This window comes from Taudactylus pleione, unplaced genomic scaffold (genome assembly GCF_031769625.1).
Source record: "Taudactylus pleione unplaced genomic scaffold, aTauple2 ptg001562l, whole genome shotgun sequence".
Taxonomy (NCBI): Eukaryota; Metazoa; Chordata; class Amphibia; order Anura; family Myobatrachidae; genus Taudactylus; species Taudactylus pleione.
In genome coordinates, this window is record NW_028285959.1 from 285,945 (window position 1) to 306,037 (window position 20,093).

The window sequence follows — 20,093 nt, forward strand, 5'->3', positions numbered from 1 at the left end:
GCTTGTCATCTTTTACCATCAGAGAACTTTGCTCACCGTTATTGTCAGAAATTAAAACTTCATTAGACTGACTATTGATAGGTCCTTGTTCTTCTTCAGCTAATCACACAGCTTCATTGGAAGCATTGCAAATATTTGCACTAGTAGCATTCACAATTTCATTAACTTCATGAAGGTTGTCGGCTGCAAGTGTATTATTTATACAAGTATCACTAACACTTTCTGATGTGTCATATTCACAATGAATATCCTCACAATCAGTGGCACTGCTGTGGTAGATTTAGACTTTAAAAACTTTAACAAAGCAATTGATTGTTTTCTATTTCCTTCCTCTCTCAGCTTCTTGCCTTTCTTATTCTACGCCGCAGACAGTTTTTTCCTTTTACAATCACTCATTATAATACAAATTATTCCCTTGTTTCTTGTGAACAAAATTAAAAATGGAAAGTGATATCAGAGCTGAGGAGAAAAATGAATTTATATTTGTATGAAATAAATTATATTTATATTAATATTTATTTATTACCAGTTATATAGTCGCACACATATTCCACGGCGCTTACAGAGAATGTTCAGCCATTCACATCAGTCCCTTCCCCAGTGAGGCTTACAGTATATGGGCCTGATTCTGTAAGAATTGTAATTGCAAAGCTGAAAGCAGGCTATAGATATATGATGTATGCACGCAGGCTATAGATATATGATGTATGCACGCAGGCTATAGATATATGATGTATGCACGCAGGCTATAGATATGTTATGTATGCACACAGGCTATAGATATATGATGTATGCACGCAGGCTATAGATATATGATGTATGCACGCAGGCTATAGATATATGATGTATGCACGCAGGCAGCTTTGCAATTGCGATCCTTGCAGATATGGTAATGCACAGGAGGCATCACACCCCCTGTGCATTACTTAACCGAGCTGCATTGCCTAACGAAGCATCGGTTAATCTGCGTACCATTGGTCGGCTGCAGTGACCGCAGCCGGCCATCACAGTTCAGGGGAAGAGGCCAGGAAATCTCCGTCAGCCGACGGAGATCCTAGCTACTTCCCTCCCCAGCAACAGTACCGATACGCCTCAGTTTCAGGAAACGAAGGCCATCGCCCCCCCTCCCCGCCCAGAAACGGCAGCAGACTGTCAATAACTGACAGTCTGCATGCCGCCTCGCAAGCCCGTCTGCACATGCGCAGAACATGTCTGGCGCCTGCGCAGATTCCCAAACATCGGGAATCTGCTGAATCAGGCCCTATGTTCCCTACCACATGCACACACCAGACTAGGGGTTTGTCTCTTTGTGTTGGTAGCCAATTAACCTACTAGTATATTTTTTGGCTTGTGGGAGGAAAGCGGAGCACCCGGAGGAAACCCACGCAATCACAGGGAGAATATACAAACTACACACAGGTAGGGCCATAGTGTGAATATGAAACTAATAAAGATGAATGATTAATATTAACAGCACACACAGACGGGGCACTTGAATATTAACAGCCCACGCACACAGGGCAATTGAAAAAAATTAATAGCCCAGCAGGGCCGTAGGTAGGGTGGTGCGGTCTGTGCCTCCGCACAGTGGGCCTGATTCAGAGCCGGACGCTATTTGCGCTCGCTCGTTCAGAAAAGGGGGCTGGCTATTTAAATTGATCGTTCGCTCTTTGCGGTCTGTTGCCGCCTATATGTCTGAACGTGCGGACAAAACATGCGGTCGTTATTTTGAAAAAAACGCCCCCTGGCCGCTCGCATCATACGTCATGTCCGCTATTTATTAGATTAATCGAGTACATCGAAAGGCGAATGAACTGCTCGCTATTCTTGTGGTTGCATTTTCCTACCGCAATCATGCGAGCAGTGACGTGGTCAATGACACTGCTTTGTTAATTATGCACACCCTTAAAACGCCCGTTTTGACTGTTTGGCACGCCTGCGTTCGGATCTACACTCCCCGTTTTCAAGCACCTTCCCCTGTTACCACCCACAAACGCCTCCCTCTGTCACTCAAATTAGCAGGCATTCGCTATATTGCGAGCACACAATTTTCGACCGCACTGACTGGTTCACGCATGCGTACTAATACCCATACGCATGCGCAGTTGTGCGAACATCGGAAAAGCGGAACGAACGAGCGGCCGCTTACGAGCGGCTCTGACTGAGGTCCAGAAAGCAACAGCGTGTGGGCGAAACATCTGCCGCCCACCACCTCACGATTCTATCTTCTTTAATCTGGCATCCAGCACAGATGGGTCAGACAACCACAGCCTTCCCGCCTCCTTCTGACATCCCGGCAACCTATTAGGATGGGAGAGACGTCATGATGTCACCCGCCCAAATCTTCCACAGTGAGGAGCTGCTGGCTGCTGTGTGTTTCTGGGGGGTCTGGCTGGCAGGGAGCGGCGCTGTGTGAACCGGCAGAGTCTGTGGAGTGACACTGGACTGGATGACAGGACCGAGGACCTGCCAGGTAAGATCCGGTCAAGACAGAGACTGGGGCGACAGTATAATTCCAAGAGCAGTGGCCAGCAGCCTGCCCCAGCCCCCAGCCATTACAAGTCCTAGTCTGTGTTGTGCTGATGAATGATGATTAAAGATTATATGAAAAAAATATATATGTTATGTGTGTGTATTATATACATAAATATATAAACATACATTACATATATACAGCAGGTAAAATAAGTATTGAACACATCAAAATTTTTCTGTCATTACCAAGAAAGGCTTTTGTACGAAGTATGAAATACATTTCAGAAAGCGTGTTCAATACTTCTTCCCTGTGTCATTTCACATTATTATTAGGGGTGTGCACCGGCCACTTTTCGTGTTTTGGATCTGGATCTTTCTTTGTGTTTTGGATCTGGATTGGTTTTGCCAAAACCACCCTTCGGAGTTTTGGGTTCTGTGTTTTGGATCTGTATTTTTTTTAAAAAAAGCATAAAAACAGCTAAAATCACAGAATGTGTTGATTTTTCTGCTCCTATGCTATTATTAACCTCAAAAACCTTAATTTCCACTCATTTCCAGTCTATTCTGAACACCTCACAATAGTGTTTTTATGTCCAAAAGGTTGCACCGAGGTAGATGGATGACTATGCTAAGCAACATGAGTGGGCGGCACAAACACGTGGCCCATCTAGGAGTGACACTGCAGTGGATGACAGGATGGCAGTTTGAAAAACTAGGCCCCAAATAGTACATAATTCAAAGAAAAAAAAGAGGTGCAAGATGGAATTGTCCTTGGGCCCTCCCACCCACCCTTATGTTGTATAAACAGGACATGCACACTTTACCAAACCAATCATTTCAGCGCCAGGGTCTGCAACACGACTGTGGCTGAAATGATTGGTTCGCTTGGGCCCCCACAAAACAAGCTGGCAATTAATCTGTCCCTGCACAAACTGGTTCTACAGAGGCAAGATGTCGTCCTCATCCTCCGATTCCTCACCCTCTTCAGTGTTGTGTACATCCTCATCCTCACAGAGTATTAACTCGTCCCCGCTGGAATCCACCACCACAGGTCCCTCTGTACGTTCTGGAGGCTGGTATCCCTGGAAGAGTTGATAATTCATTTTTATGAACATCATCTTCGCCACATTTTGTGGAAGCAGCCTCCTACGCCTTTCGCTGACAAGGTTCCCGGCTACACTAAACACTCTTTCGGAGAACACACTGGAGGGGGGGCAACTCAGGTAAAATAGAGCCAGTTTGTACAGGGGCCTCCAAATTGCCTCTTTTTCCTGCCAGTACAGGAACGGACTGTCTGACATGCCTACTTGGATGCTGTCACCGATGTAATCCTCCACCATTCTGTCAATGGTGACAGTATCATATGCAGTGACAGTAGACATGTCAGAAATTGTTGCCAGGTCCTTCAGTCCGGACTAGAGGTCCAAACTTGGTCCTGCCTGCCCTGCATCACCGCCAGCGGGTTGCTTAGGATACCTAAGTTTTTTCCTGGCAGCCCCAGTTGCGGGAGAAAATGAAGAAGGAGCTGTTGACGTGTCACGTTCCGCTTCAGCTGACAGTGTTTTCACCAGCAGGTCTTTGCACCTCTGCAGGCTTGTGTCGGACGGAAATAGAGACACCACATAGGCTTTAAACCTAGGATCGAGCACGGTGGCCAAAATGTAGTGGTCTGATTTCAACAGATTGACCACCCTGGAATCCGGGCAAAGCGAAAGAAGGGCTTCATCCACAAGTCCCACATGCCGAGCGGAATCGCTCTGTCTTAGCTCCTCCTTCACTTTCTCCAGCTGCTTCTGCAAAAGCCTGATGAGGGGAATGACCTGACTCAAGCTGGCAGTGTCTGAACTGACTTCACGTGTGGCAAGTTCGAAGGGCTGGAGAACCTTGCACAATACGGAAATCATTCTCCACTGTGCTTGAGTCAGGTGCATACCCACTCCTTTGCCTATGTCATAGATGGATGTATAGGTTTGAATGGCCTTTTGCTGCTCCTCCATCCTCTGAAGCATATAGAGGGTTGAGTTCCACCGCGTCACAACCTCTTGCTTCAGGTGATGGCGGGGCAGGTTCAAGAGTGTTTGCTGGTGCTCCATCTTCGGCACGCAGTCGCTGAATGGTGAAAGTGGCCAGAAATGTTTCGGGCCACCCAAAGCGTCTCCTGCACGTCCCTGTCGCTTTTCAGAAAATTCTGCACCACCAAGTTTATTGTGTGAGCAAAACATGGGACGTGCTGGAATTTGCCCAGATGTAATGCCCGCACAATATTGGTGGCATTGTCAGATATCACAAATCCCCAGGAGAGTCTAAGTGGGGTAAGCCACTGGGCGATGATTTCCCTCAGTTTCTCGAAGAGGTTGTCGGCGGTGTGCCTCTTACTGAAACCGGTGATACACAGCGTAGCCTGCCTTGGAACGAGCTGACGTTTCTGAGATGCTGCTACTGGTGACGCTGCTGCTGTTGCTGCGTAAGGTGATACATCTACCCAGTGGGCTGTCACAGTCATATAGTCCTTAGTCTGCCCTGTTCCACTTGTCCACATGTCCGTGGTTAAGTGGACATTGGGTACAGCGGCATTTTTCAGGACACTGAGGACTCTTTTTCTGACGTTTCTGTACAGTCTCGGTATCGCCTGCCTAGTGAAGTGGAATCTAGACGGGATTTGGTACCGGGGACACACTACCTCCATCAATTGTCTAAATCCAGCTGCACTAATGGCGGATACCGGACGCACGTCTGACACCAACATAGCAGTCAAGGCCTCAGTTATACGTTTTGCTTCAGGATTACTGCTGTCGTACTTAAAGGACTGTTGGAGGGTCAATTGTTTAGTAAAAGTAGTGGTGTTCCTACTTCCTCTCTGGGATGATGAACGACTCCCAGCAGCAGCAACAGCAGCAGGAGGCGTAGCAATGCAGGATCCTCCGGAGGAATCCCGGATAGGAGAGTCAGTCATGCCAGTGACATGGCCCTGCAGGACTACTTCCGATCCTGACTAAGGAGGAAATTGACGAGGAGGGAGTTGACGGTGTGGTTTGCAGGCGCTTGGATACAACAGGACAACGGGATTTAGGCGTCCCTGGACTGCTTACGGTCTTAGCCAAAGTTTCTGAACTTGACAGTAACTTTTTATGAACGAGCTGCAGGTGCCGTATAAGGGAGGATGTTCCTAGGTGGTTAACGTCCCTACCCCTACTTATTTCACCTTTACATATGGTACATATGGCAAGACAGTTGTTGTTCGGATTTGGATGGAAATATTGCCAGACCAAAGAGGTGGAATGTTTGGTCTTCTGCCCAGGCATGACCGTGATGGGCTTTTTCATCCCACGGACAACAACTGTCTCCCCCGGAGCCTGATTTAAACAAACCACATCACCATCAGAATCCTCCTCGCCAACTTCCTCCTCAGCGCCAGCTACACCAGTATCCTCATCCTGTTGTACTTCAACAGTGACATCTTCAATTTGACATATCAGCAAGTGGACTGTGGGTGCTCCTTTCAGCACTTGCAGGGGGCGTGCAAATGGTGGAAAGAGCCACCTCTTCCTGTCCAGTGCTGGGAAGGTCAGGCATCACAACCGCCACCACACTTGGACTCTCCTTGGGGATTTGTGATATCTTCTTAGAACGCACAGTTCTTCGCTGTGCTTTTGCCAGCTTATCTTGTTTGATTTTTTTAGCGGGAGGAGGGCTTCCATCGTCATGTGAAGCTGAACCACTAGTCATGAACATACTAGGGATCGACCTTAGCCGTTCTTTGCCACTCCGTGTTATAAATGGCATATTGGCAAGTTTAAGTTTCTCTTCAGATGATTTAAATGTTTTTTTTAAGGTCATTTTCCTGAACTTTGTCATTTGGGATTGCATGTGCCCTCTACTATGACATTGGGCATCGGCCTTGGCAGACGACGTTGATGGCATGTTATCATCTATGTCATGACTAGAGGCAGCAGCTTCAGCACTAGGAGGAAGTGGTTCTTGATCTTTCCCTATTTTATTTTTATCGGAGAAAGTTTGGTCCTCCATTTATGTTATATTGATATATATGTGCGACTAAGGCGCACACAAACACAGAAAATAATTTTTTACTTTTGTTGGAGACTAGTGCACTTTGTGGGTTACACCACCCTTTAAGAAATGAGCCAGCCGGCCCTTTACTTATGGGACACAGGCGCACGCTTGGCGCTGCTCCTTTGTTGATGCACGTGCAGCCACAGTGCACACAATTCACAAACACAGAAATTTTTTTTTTATTTTGTTTGGAGTGCCCTTTGGGGGTTACAGCACCCTTTAACGGACAAGCCAGCTGGCCCTTTACTTATGACACAGGCGCATGCTTGGCACTACTTTGTTGATGCACGTGCGGCTACTGCGCACACAATTCACAAACACAGAAAATATTTTTTTATTTTGTTTGGAGTGTACTTTGGGGGTTACAGCACCCTTTAACGGACAAGCCAGCCGGCCCTTTACTTATGACACAGGCGCACGCTTGGAACTACTTTGTTGATGGACGTGCGGCTACTGCGCACACAATTCACAAACAAAAAAAAATATTTTTTTATTTTGTTTGGAGTGCCCTTTGGGGGTTACAGCACCCTTTAGCAGTCAATCCAGCTGGCCCTTTATGTATGGGACACAGGCGCACGCTTGGCACTACTTTGTTGATGCACGTGCGGCTACTGCGCACACAATTCACAAACACAGAAAATATTTTTTTATTTTGTTTGGAGTGTACTTTGGGGATTACAGCACCCTTTAGCGGTCAATCCAGCTGGCCCTTAATTTATGGGACACAGGCGCATGCTTGGCACTACTTTGTTGATGCACGTGCGGCTACTGCGCACACAATTCACAAACACAGAAAATATTTTTTTATTTTGTTTGGAGTGTACTTTGGGGGTTACAGCACCCTTTAACGGACAAGCCAGCTGGCCCTTTACTTATGACACAGGCGCACGCTTGGCACTACTTTGTTGATGCACGTGAGGCTACTGCGCACACAATTCACAAACACAGAAAATATTTTTTTATTTTGTTTGGAGTGTACTTTGGGGGTTACAGCACCCTTTAAGAAATGAGCCAGCCGGCCCTTTACTTATGGGACACAGGCGCACGCTTGGCGCTGCTCCTTTGTTGATGCACGTGCAGCCACAGTGCACACAATTCACAAACACAGAATTTTTTTTTTAATTTTGTTTGGAGTGCCCTTTGGAGGTTACAGCACCCTTTAACGGACAAGCCAGCCGGCCTTTTACTTATGGGACACAGGCGCACGCTTGGCACTACTTTGTTGATGCACGTGCGGCTACTGCGCACACAATTCACAAACACAGAAAATATTTTTTTATTTTGTTTGGAGTGTACTTTGGGGGTTACAGCACCCTTTAACGGACAAGCCAGCCGGCCCTTTACTTAAGACACAGGCGCATGCTTGGCACTACTTTGTTGATGCACGTGCGGCTACTGCGCACACAATTCACAAACACAGAAAATATTTTTTTATTTTGTTTGGAGTGTACTTTGGGGGTTACAGCACCCTTTAACGGACAAGCCAGCCGGCCCTTTACTTATGACACAGGCGCACGCTTGGCACTACTTTGTTGATGGACGTGCGGCTACTGCGCACACAATTCACAAACACAAAAAATATATTTTTATTTTGTTTGGAGCGCCCTTTGGGGGTTACAGCACCCTTTAGCGGTCAATCCAGCCGGCCCTTTATGTATGGGACACAGGCGCACGCTTGGCACTACTTTGTTGATGCACGTGCGGCTACTGCGCACACAATTCACAAACACAGAAAATATTTTTTTATTTTGTTTGGAGTGTACTTTTGGGATTACAGCACCCTTTAGCGGTCAATCCAGCCGGCCCTTTATTTATGGGACACAGGCGCACGCTTGGCACTACTTTGTTGATGCACGTGCGGCTACTGCGCACACAATTCACAAACACAGAAAATATTTTTTTATTTTGTTTGGAGTGTACTTTGGGGGTTACAGCACCCTTTAACGGACAAGCCAGCCGGCCCTTTACTTATGACACAGGCGCACGCTTGGCACTACTTTGTTGATGGACGTGCGGCTACTGCGCACACAATTCACAAACACAGAAAATATTTTTTTATTTTGTTTGGAGTGTACTTTGGGGGTTACAGCACCCTTTAATGGACAAGCCAGCCGGCCCTTTACTTATGACACAGGCGCACGCTTGGCACTACTTTGTTGATGCACGTGCGGCTACTGCGCACACAATTCACAAACACAGAAAATATTTTTTTATTTTGTTTGGAGTGTACATTGGGGGTTACAGCACCCTTTAACGGACAAGCCAGCCGGCCCTTTACTTATGACACAGGCGCACGCTTGGCACTACTTTGTTGATGCACGTGCGGCTACTGCGCACACAATTCACAAACAAAAAAAAATATATTTTTATTTTGTTTGGAGCGGCCTTTGGGGGTTACAGCACCCTTTAGCGGTCAATCCAGCTGGCCCTTTATGTATGGGACACAGGCGGACGCTTGGCACTACTTTGTTGATGCACGTGCGGCTACTGCGCACACAATTCACAAACACAGAAAATATTTTTTTATTTTGTTTGGAGTGTACTTTGGGGGTTACAGCACCCTTTAACGGACAAGCCAGCCGGCCCTTTACTTATGACACAGGCGCACGCTTGGCACTACTTTGTTGATGTACATGCGGCTACTGCGCACGCAATTCACAAACAAAAAAAAAAAATTTTTTATTTTGTTTGGAGTGCCCTTTGGGGGTTACAGCAACTTTTAACGGACAAGCCAACCGGCCTTTTACTTATGGGACACAGGCGCATGCTTGGCACTACTTTGTTGATGCACGTGCGGCTACTGCGCACACAATTCACAAACACAAAAAAATATATTTTTTTATTTTGTTTGGAGTGCCCTTTGGGGGTTACAGCACCCTTTAACGGACAAGCCAGCCGGCCTTTTACTTATGGGACACAGGCGCACGCTTGGCGCTGCTCCTTTGTTGATGCACGTGCAGCCACAGTGCACACAATTCACAAACACAGAAAAAATATTTTTCTTTTGGCACTGGGGGGGAGCACCCCTGACGGACAGAGCACCCCCTGGACAACACTACAGCACCCCTTTAGGACTGGGACACTGCACAGGACTTTGGAGTGGACACAGCCCCTAAGGACAACTGACTGCACAACACAGTCCAGCCAGCCCCTATGGACTTTGGAGGAGTGGACACAGCCCCTATGGACAACAGCAGCACAGCACAGCCAGCCCCTATGGACTTTGAAGTAGTGGACACAGCCCCTATGGACAACAGCAGCACAGCGCAACACTACTCTGCACTACACAACACAGCCCAGCCAGCCCTAACTCCCACTCTCCCTCTTCACTGTCCACAGCTGATTGAGAAAATGGCGCCGACGCGGGTACCTTATATAGGATCCAAAACCCGCGAGACCCGGAAGGCGGGATGATGAAGTTTTGCCTCGATTTCGGATCCGAGTCAGGCGGGAAAAGTCGAGCCTGACTCGGATCGGCCTCGGATCGGGGGGGTTCGGATTTCAGAAATCCGAACCCGCTCACCCCTAATTATTATACATAACTTAATTTATGGATATCTATGGTTTGATGTCTTTGTATGTGTGGATTGCATGGGTTGTTGGTGACAATCGATTAACATTTCATTACAATAGCCCCATTACAAATATATTTACTGAGAAAAATGTTGATGTGTTCAATACTTATTTTACCCACTGTATGTATGTATGTATTATATATATTAGAAGAAAATACTGTGGCACTCCAAGCAGGGCCGTAACTAGGGTAGTGCGACCAGTGTCATGGCACAGGGCACCGCAGGGCAGGGGGTGCTGTTTGGGCCTGCCATTTTTCTGTTTATTATCATTCTCACTTGTAGCTTCCTCTTCTTTTACCCCCAGCATCTCCTGGCCTCTCCTATCTCTACCCAGGTCCTTCCCCATGAGGCCATGGCCCTTTTTCAGGTGCACTTACTTATGTTCCTATTTAAAAAATGGGGGCGCCAATACTCTCTCTGGCACAGGGGACCAAAAAGTCTAGTTACGGCTCTGCAGCCCAGACATGTGGAGCACTTGATATATACTGACAGCCCACACACATGGGGCAATTTAAATAAATTAGCAGCCTACACACATGGGAGCAGGGGCGTATTAATAGGAGGGGGCCCATGTGCATTCCCCTTCTGGGGCCCCCTCCTTTCTCCCTAGTGTGTGCCCAGAGCGGCCTTTAAGCTCTTTTGCATGCCGCCACAAGCGCCCTTGGTGTCTTCAGCTCTTCCCAGTCAAACTGCCTATCCCTGCCTCGCACTGGTGAATTTAAGCCCGCCCAAGGGTGGCGTCAATCAATATGGCTGCGGTGAGCGCTAATCGCGGCACACTGCGTCATCTCCCCGACTCCTTGGGCGGGCTTAAATTTGCCAGCTGCGAGGCAGGGATAGGCAGTCTGACTGGGAAGAGCTGAAGACACCAAGGACACTGAGGTGGGTGGCTGCATGCAAAAGAGCTTAAAGGCCGCTGCCCACCAGGTGAAGATAGAAGACCCTGGAAGTCCTGGTGGGCGATGGCATGTAAAAGAGCTTAAAGGCCACCGCCCACCAGGTGGAGACAACGGCACCTCTGAAGTTTGGGGAGGGAAGCTGCTCCCCACCCCTTGCCGCCCCCTTCCTACGTCCCTGGTTATCATTATAGTCAGTTGGCATTCCTTTTAGCAGACTGCCCCAGTGATATTTGGGGATCACACGTCATTTACTGGGACATAATGGGTCATGTGGCAGCTCATGGCTAGATAAATGATGTTTATTGCTAGACCTCACAGAAGATGTAGCAGCCTATTTTCCCTGCAGCCCTGTGCTCTCGGCTGTTTTCCCAAATCCAAATAATTAAAAGTCACTTTTTCAGTAAATGCCATGTCAGGGCAAAGAATACCACAAGCATTACCAGATGTATATAGGAGCAGTTCTGTGCAGAGTAAAAGAGCGGTGGAGATCTTACGACGAGGATGGGATTCGAACCCACGCGTGCAGAGCACAATGGATTAGCAGTCCATCGCCTTAACCACTCGGCCACCTCGTCACCCGCCGGCGACTCGTTCCACAGTTGTCTACATATAGTAAGTATCTCACTGCATACAGTTATCCTGTTTGGCGCTATGGAGTGAGCAGACGGCGCAGCAGGTTACACTGTCAGGGCGCAGTCACGCCCGGCAGCAGCCGTACATCAGTCATGTGTAGCATAGGGCAACGCTAGGAGCCGCGCTCTGTTCATTGCTGCTGCAGCGATCCGGTAAACAAACAGTGCAGACCCAGCAGCCTGAGTAGCAGGAACATAGTCCAATCAGCGTGGAGGGGCGGGGCCAGGGCTAGGGCGGCTAAATTTCAAAAAGGCTGAGGCAGCTCCGGTGTAACCGCTGCGGCTGTGTGATCATCCGGGTATTGGACACAGTGACCGGGGAACCTCCGAGCAGCAGGCTCCAGCCTTCCCTCTGTAGCCTTGTTCGCAGGTAGGTGTAATAACAACTCCATTACTAGTGATACGCATCAGCAGCAGGCTGCATTATCCCATAGACCTATCGTATGGCTACATTCCCTGTGTCTGTATAGGAGCCAGCTTGTCTCTATAATTGGGGTACTCCCAGTCCGTCCATATGCACTGACATGACTGTGGGAAGCCTGGGCACCCGTGGAGCTGGCTCCTATGTCTGCCTGTGGTGTTATATTGCATAAATAGTTTTTCAGTCTTGCATGCTGGTCTGACTCGGGGGTTGGTACAGGGTTCCAATAAGGATCAGACCCGGAACTTGCCCCTTTCATACTGCGAGGCGCTGACCCAGGATATTCCTGAGATGGCGCCACTCACACCGGAGCCGGGTCTGCAGTGACCTGGCGTTGCAGTGGACGCTTTGAAGTGATGTCCTCTCCAAACGCCACTGAAGCTGGCCAATCGGGCGGCATGCGGCACAGTCTGGGTCATTGTGACCTGGGTTGCACAGTTTACACTGCAGGATGCCACGGGAACGACCCCTGGCCGACCCTGCAAAGTACCCGAGTTGGATCCCCGGGTCCCTGGCCTGGGTGGATCCATTTACACAGACAAATCCTGGGTTGATGCGCATCAACCTGCGATTTTTAGGTCGGTGTAAAAGGGGTATCAGTTATCTTTCTACATTATCATGTACAGGCTGTTACATATTATTGTTTCCTGAACCCTACCCTCCTGTGAGGTGTATTTAAGAAGCCCTATCTGGTGATGATTGCTGTTCCCGCTGCATATAGGGCCTTTTGACACCTGACAAATGCTATTGGCAGTGCTCTCTGACTGTCTGGTGAGGGCACTAGTTAACGTTTTGGCGGTAACAGTACTGCTGCCATCCATTCCTCACTGTTGCCATCTCAGGGTGGTGATGGTGAAGAGTGGTAAAATAAAAAAACTGCTTTATTTATTTTACCCCCCACTGGGTTAAGCCGAGTTTTCTTTAAGTAAATGCACAAAGGGGACTTGCAGGGAGGTGTATTATTGTGGTACATATCGTGCTGCTAAAGTTCTCTTATCAAGGTGAAGCAGGAAACAATGGTGAGCTGTCCTAACATCTCAGCCGTCAGCGTGGGGGAGAGAAAACTACACCCTCCAGTGATATTGCTTCCGGCCCAGCACATGTGCGAGTTCTTGCTTAAAATGTTAGCTCTCTTTTGGCAAGGACGGTGCATGCGTGATAATACCTGCACCTCTGTTCTGTCAGGTACTACTGATCTCCCTACACATACCGGCAGGTAATCCTGCTGATATGTTAAAAAAAGATAAGCAACAGAAGTGTGCTTATCTTTTTATTTTGAAATGGCTGCATGGTTTCCGTAGACATACAGCAGTATGGTCCAATCAGGATCCTGGCTCCAGAATCCCATCCGCTGACATCCCAACGGCAAGTTTTAGGCTTGGGGTTAGGGTTGTGCACTAGGGGGAGGCTTAGGCTGCGGGACGGGAGGCTTATGGTTAGGTTGGGAGAAAGGTGGTTTAGGGGGAGGGTTAGGGTACTTGGCTGCAGACGTCGGGATGTGGACTATCTGGATGCTGCTGTTGGTTTGCTGACTGGCAGGATCCTGTACCCAACCCATGGAATTGTTTGATGTTTACAGATATCATAGAGTAAAGTGGTGTTCTCCCCACTAAAAAAATTCTGTTGCTGAAATTGACAGAGAATATAAATGATTTATTTTGCCATTTTAATAGGCCCTTAGCACTACTAGTATCTATATAATAATGTGGAATGACTGTTCTTTGTCAGGACTGTGGATGGGTTCACATGTACCTGCCACTGGTGCATGCTGCACTGAAGGGGTGGTCCAGCACAATCAGAAGTGCTGGGCTTGCCCCTGTGTTGTGTACAGAGGCCACTTTGTTGCATTTGTTTAAAAAGGTGGGAGGCATGGGGTTAGAAATACTGCATGTGTCTGATATCGTGCAGTGCTCTGGCACGCCTCAAGATAACTCTTGTGCATCTATGTATGTGTAAGGCTGATCATCTGACAGAAGAAAACAACATCATCAGCTATATGCTTCAGATTGAACTTGGGAGGTATAATTTAACAGTGCTCTACAAAACAGCAGTAAACTGGTGCTGCGGCATTCAAAAGGTGTTTTATAGGAGGGGAAATGGATGGGCCTTGTCCAGCTTTTCGGAAGTGTGACTGCCCTCCTTTTCATGTGTGCCCCTTTTGTCCTGATGCCCCCAACTTGAAAGGTTGGGATATATGTGTTAAGGGTTATTTGTGGCCCTGTTGAGGGAAAGCTCATGCATAAGGCCATATTGACTCTGCTGCTGATGGCAGGAGGCCTGTGTTGCAAAGTCCAAGCGCAGCATTCACTTTACATGAGCTACCTCTTACTGCACCAGCATGCTGCTGGATTGCCATCTACAAATAAGAAGTTAGATAAGCGCCAAAGGCACAGTGTTGTGTTACCCTGTTTCTCATCTAGGCAAAGGTATTCTTGAAGAAAATTTATTTTTGGATTAGAGAATCACTCTATAGCAAGTGTTTCCATGTTGCAGATTGCAGCACGGATATATAATGCACTTTACTCCTGTAATGAGGTCAATTCAATTAGCCATCAGTTGGTTCTCTGCACAAGTAAAGGCCCCCATACATCAGAGATTGATTGCAGCTATCATGCAATCTGCAATCGATTGAAAGAGGGAAAGATTTTTATACACAATCGATTGCAGATTGCATGATTGCTGAAATCAATTGCTGATGTATGGGGGCCTTATGTTTGGCTATACACTGCCCAGGAAGTGGGCACAGTTTGTGGTGCTGGGGTCTCCTGCTGTACCCACACTGTTCTGTAAAGTGATGGGGCATAAGGACTGAGCAGCATAAATCTATGAAACCTAAAGAATCTTATACCTTGGACCTGGAAATGAAATAGTTTGCAACTATGTTCTTAACCACTTTACTGTTTTGTTTTTTTGCAACTGTTTTTTAACTTAATCAGAAACCATTTTAAATGTTTGGTTTAACAAAATTGCCTGTAGAAGTGCCTAGCACCCCCACCCCCTTCTAGCACATGCTGGCAGTGATGTTGGTGGTCACAGACCGCTGCATAATTGCTGGAGAAAGAAGAAATCTCCTCTGTTACAGCTGGAGAATAGAGCACCAGATAGTCGCATGGGATGTGACCGTCCCAGTGAAAGCCCGGATGGCTGCTGTCACATGTCATGCGATCGCTCCAGGTAAGTGGTTAAGAATAATGGATAATTTTGTGGTGCAATATAGCACATTTTACACAGTATTACAATTAAAAGACTTTACCAATCAGACTGCCTTACCACTGAACCATGTTAGTAATATACAAGAAATTCCATATTATTGCTGTTACTGAATTCACCAATAATTTGAGTAATATAGGCTAAAATCACTAGTTTCTTAATTTAAGGTAGAATGACCTAAAAGTTATCTCAAAGATCGTCTGTTTATAAATCCTTATATATAGCTGCATCATAAATCTATCTCTTTAGAAGCACAGAGGACAGGTCAGGTCTGTGCTCATGCCTTTACACAATTAGGGACATGAGAAATTGAGAAAATAATTGAGTCAACTGCGAAGGAAGAGATGGCACATTACTCTGTAATCCTGTTATTGTGTTGCAGAGAGAAACAGGAGATAATGGTTTAAAAAACATTGTTACAAAATACTGTTACAATAACTAAATATATAATGTGCCAGTTCCACTGTTCATTTAATGTTCCATTAGGACTTTGAAGTCTATTGTTTCATATGAAAATAATATGACCACTACATGATAGCATAACTGTCTAAATAATGTTTATTTGTAAACCATAAGCAGTGCAGGGTTTTATAAATCATTAATTCCTAATATAATATTACCTGACTTTCAGACTAATACAAATAATTTAATTAATTTTGTGAACAAATTCCTTTGAACAAATTATAAAAATGTCAACAGTCAATATTTAGGAATAAAATTAATCATCATTTTTCACCACTTAATTTTATTATATAGTCACAGAGCCAATATGGGAATAAACTAAACACTGAAAAACATATAACGTTTTATTATAACTTTGTCATTTGTCTTAATAATGTGTCTACTCTGGATTATTATTTATTTAATTATTATTATTCGCTTTTCTCATATCCATATATTAACTGCAAATGAAATTGGTATCAGTGCTTGTGACTTTGAAGAGATGACCCAAAATTATCCATTAGAAGGGTTCTCCTCTTTGGGCACAAGTGTACCTCTGGATGACAAATGACTGCTATTGGCTTTTCATTTTTTTTTTCACAACTGTGCTATGAGGTCCACTTAGGAGCTGCCATTAGTTTGTTGCTAAGTTTCTGTACAGTGTTCTACATGATAGTAAGCCATTGCTTGTGTAACCAAGCATTTCACCTCAAAGATTAAATGCACAATTGTTTAGAGGCCTCTCTGTTGGGTTTATGTTGAAATGTAAGTTTTCTCGTCTCGGTTAACTCCAATGCAGTCGTTCTAATCTCCAGTACCACCATCAGGTCATGCTGTGGATATATTTAATCATGCACAGGTGAGTTGATCAATTTTGCTGGGTCAGTAATTATCCCACCAGCTTCCACTGTCAGAAATTCTCAAAACATGACCTGTTAAGGGAGGGTTAGGGTTAAGAATCACTGCTCCAACCAAAATAAATATTTTTGGTTGGTTTTTAAGCTGTGCCTCTGACAGATCCCTCATAACTTGTCATCAGCAGTATTCTGCTTTTTATATGCTTATGACAGCAGTGCAGCTTTAGCATTCTTGAAACTGCAGCACCAGATGATTTAGCCTATGTACGTGTATTTTTTTCCTATTAGTAATCATATGTATCTGTCTTTCCCCCTCCTCCAGATTGTCTTTCAAGAAATGGATGGCAAGTAAGTACATTGCAAGACCTCACAATATCTATATGTAATATACAGAATTTATTTATTTTTTTTGTGGGTAATGGAGGGGACCCCTTTCAGCGCTCAAATAAGACTTTTCGCGAGTGCGATCATGTGCTGTCATTTTGACGGGCTGCTAACATGTGTGTGTAAAAAAATAAATAAATTATATATATATATAACGCCGCCACTCCACTAAATAAATCAAAAACTGGCCTGGGTGCCCTCAAATTGGTTGCATAACCATGCATATAAACAAAACAAAAAGCGGCACTCTCAGGACTGAAGAAGAAAAGACTCACGACTCCACCAGGTCTCTGTTCAGATCGGAGACCTGGTGGAGTCGTGAGTCTTTTTCTCTTTAGTCGTGTGTGTGTGTGTGTGTGTGTCAAATGAAAGGTGGCACTCCGGGACTTGTACAATAAAGAAAGAGGCGATGCTACAGCAACGTTTCGGTTTTAATAACAAACCGTCATCAGGCATAGCAAACTGAACAAACTTCTTACCTTAAATAATACCCAAGCTAACTTCCACCACCAGCTCACCAGGTTGCACGCTGCCGTCGCCGGACCCAATGACGTCAGGCGCACAACGGCGCCCTCTAGTGACGCCGGGGGCCGCCCATGACAACCAGGTAAACAATGAAGTGTGTAGTCTCGCGCTGAACTGATACTATTGATGTTCTCATTGATTTTCTTTAATACACATAGTTTTAGTATTGATGTTCCTTTATTTTCCTTTAGTGATATGTTCCTTGGTTCAGGAGCCATAGCTTCACCCTCACATAGCTTCCCTTTGTATGGGGATAGAGGATCAGATTCATGGCTTTGTTCCAGGTAAGGTACCTTCTTTATTCCTTCAGCGTTTTTATTTACATTATTGTCTTTTATGTATGTGATGTTTATAGTTGATGTGTATCCGCGGACTTCTCTGTTAGTATCAGTGCAGCGCGAGACTACACACTTCATTGTTTACCTGGTTGTCATGGGCGGCCCCCGGCGACTCCAGACGTCACTAGAGGGCGCCGTTGTGCGCCTGACGTCATTGGGTCCGGCGACGGCAGCGTGCAACCTGGTGAGCTGGTGGTGGGAGTTAGCATGGGTGTTATTTAAGGTAAGAAGTTTGTTCAGTTTGCTATGCCTGATGACGGTTTGTTATTAAAACCGAAATGCTGCTGTAGCATCGCCTTTTTCTTTATTGTACAAGTCCCGGAGTGCCACCTTTCATTTGATCCTGTCTAACCCTCTTTTTGGCTGGAGCACCTGGGCCATAGGGTATCCACTGTATTTCCTCTATCTGGTCAGTTAGTGGATCATTTAGAGAAGGCGTGGAAAAATCTGGGTAAACTGTACCAGCCTCAAACGTTTGGCTTTTGCTTACCCCTTTGCGGATAATTATTTTTCCAAGTGGGAATCTCTTCTGCAAGTGGATTCTCATGTAACACACCTAATGAGGAGTGCTACCTTGCCCATGTCCTCCTTAAAGGATGCTACGGATTGCATGGTTGAACTATGCCTGAAATTCATTTATTCCCTTGCTGGAGGGGCGTCCAGACTGGCTATGGCCGTGTGTTGGGTGGCTAGAGCTATGTAGCGCTGGGCTGATAGTTTGGAAGCGTCTCTGGACACTGACTCTTCTGCGGAGCAGGTGGAGTTAGTGGGCAATCTCAGAGACTCAGCCACGTACATTAATGAGGCACCCTTGGATATAGGTCTACTCACATCCAAAATCTCCTCGGCAGCTGTAGCCGCTTGCCGCACCCTATGGTTGCGCTCTTGGAAAGTCGACGCAGATTCCGAGAAGGGATTGGAATGCTTGCCTTTTAATGCTTGCCTTTTTGCCCTGATCAGGACAAGATAGTGGCCACTGTGGCAGCAGCTAAGTCTGCATGTCTGGCATCGGCTACAGTCATCAGGATCTGGTACTTCGTCCTTTCGGCTCTATAGGGCCCAGGGTAAGTCCAAAGTGCAGTCCTTTCTGAGACAGGCCGGACCCAAGAAGTCTGCCAAGCCCAAGAAATAGGATTGGAGTAAAAGACGCCCCGCCCCCTAGTCGGACGATAAGCCTTCGGCCTGACTGACCGGGCCTCCCTTTGGGGGATGCCAGAGTGGGAGGCCACCTGCTTCGATTCGTCCAGTGTTGGTGCCTGACCACCAAGGACACTTGGGTACACGAGGTGGTCTCTCGGGGGTACGCCCTTTCCTTCCGGTGCAGGCCCCCCAGCAGGTTTTTCACTACAGGCCTTCCGTCAGATCAGAACAAAGCCCTGGAACTACAGAAAGTGGCGCATAGAGTGCAGCAGAGTTATAGTGCCTGTTCCATTCTCCCAGAAGGGCATGGGTTACTATTCCAATCTTTTTCTAGTGCAGAAACCCAATGGGTCTTACTGACCCATTCTCAACCTCAAATCCCTCAACAAATCTTTGAGGGTGCCTCGGTTCAGGATGGAGACCCTGCGTTCCATCATACTAGCGATGGAGCCGGGGGATTTCATGGTGTTGTTGGACATTCAGGACTCTTACCTGCATATCCCCATTTTCTACTGCAGGGTCCATAGGTATCCACAGGATACCTTGGGGTATAGGTGATGACGTCAGGCATCGGGCACCACAGAGTTAAGTTTCTTCATCCTCCTAGGATTGCACTGGGGTCCCTCTCCTATACCCCACTCCCGAGCGTCAGGCACTGTTTTCGTTGGTGCCCGGCTCAGAATCGGATGCACCTGTATCAGCGGGGGGTCTGTTAAGGCCCCTGAAGTTTCTTTGGGCAGCTGTGGCTGCACATTGAGTGTACAGCATGGACAGTCAGTACTGATGTCCATGTTCTCACTCCTCCAGAACGCCGATACCGATCCGGGGATGCTGGTTGGTAAATGGGGTCACAGCTAGCGGTGACCCCGGTTACCAGGACTGTGGCCGGCACTACCGGAGCAAGGTTAGCCGTGGGGTCCCACGGTGGGTCCCCGCTGGTCAACACAGTCCTGAGTCCCCAGGCAGTGGGCTCCCTGGGGACTGGCCGCAGCGTGGAGCCAGGTACTGATCCTGCTCTTCCACTACCCCCCTGGAACCTCGTGCCGTGGCGGTGCAGAAACGTCCGGCGTCCTGAGGGTTAAATGCAGGCCAGGGGAGTGCACCTTCCCTGCACAGCAGCCGGCA

The 20,093-nt window shown here is 46.9% G+C and overlaps 1 protein-coding gene and 1 non-coding gene across 4 annotated transcripts in view; one reads left to right on the forward strand and one right to left on the reverse strand.

The window, feature by feature from the left end:
* Positions 1-11,513: 11,513 nt before the first annotated feature.
* On the reverse strand, positions 11,514-11,595 carry TRNAS-GCU (transfer RNA serine (anticodon GCU)). The gene has a single exon. It is a non-coding gene; the product is annotated as a tRNA-Ser (tRNA).
* Positions 11,596-11,937: 342 nt separating this feature from the next.
* Positions 11,938-20,093, forward strand: part of LOC148442377 (uncharacterized) — a 138,005-nt gene continuing 129,849 nt past the window's right edge. The window contains exons 1-3 of one of the 3 annotated variants that reach the window (XM_088464013.1): positions 11,938-12,022; positions 16,904-16,929; positions 17,682-17,774. In XM_088464013.1, the coding sequence (XP_088320139.1) occupies positions 16,919-16,929; positions 17,682-17,774 (104 nt within the window). In that variant the 5' untranslated portion in view covers positions 11,938-12,022; positions 16,904-16,918. Of the gene's footprint in view, positions 12,023-16,903; positions 16,930-17,492; positions 17,573-17,681; positions 17,775-20,093 lie in introns of those variants that run through there. The other 2 variants (XM_088464015.1, XM_088464014.1) reach the window with 2 other exon arrangements.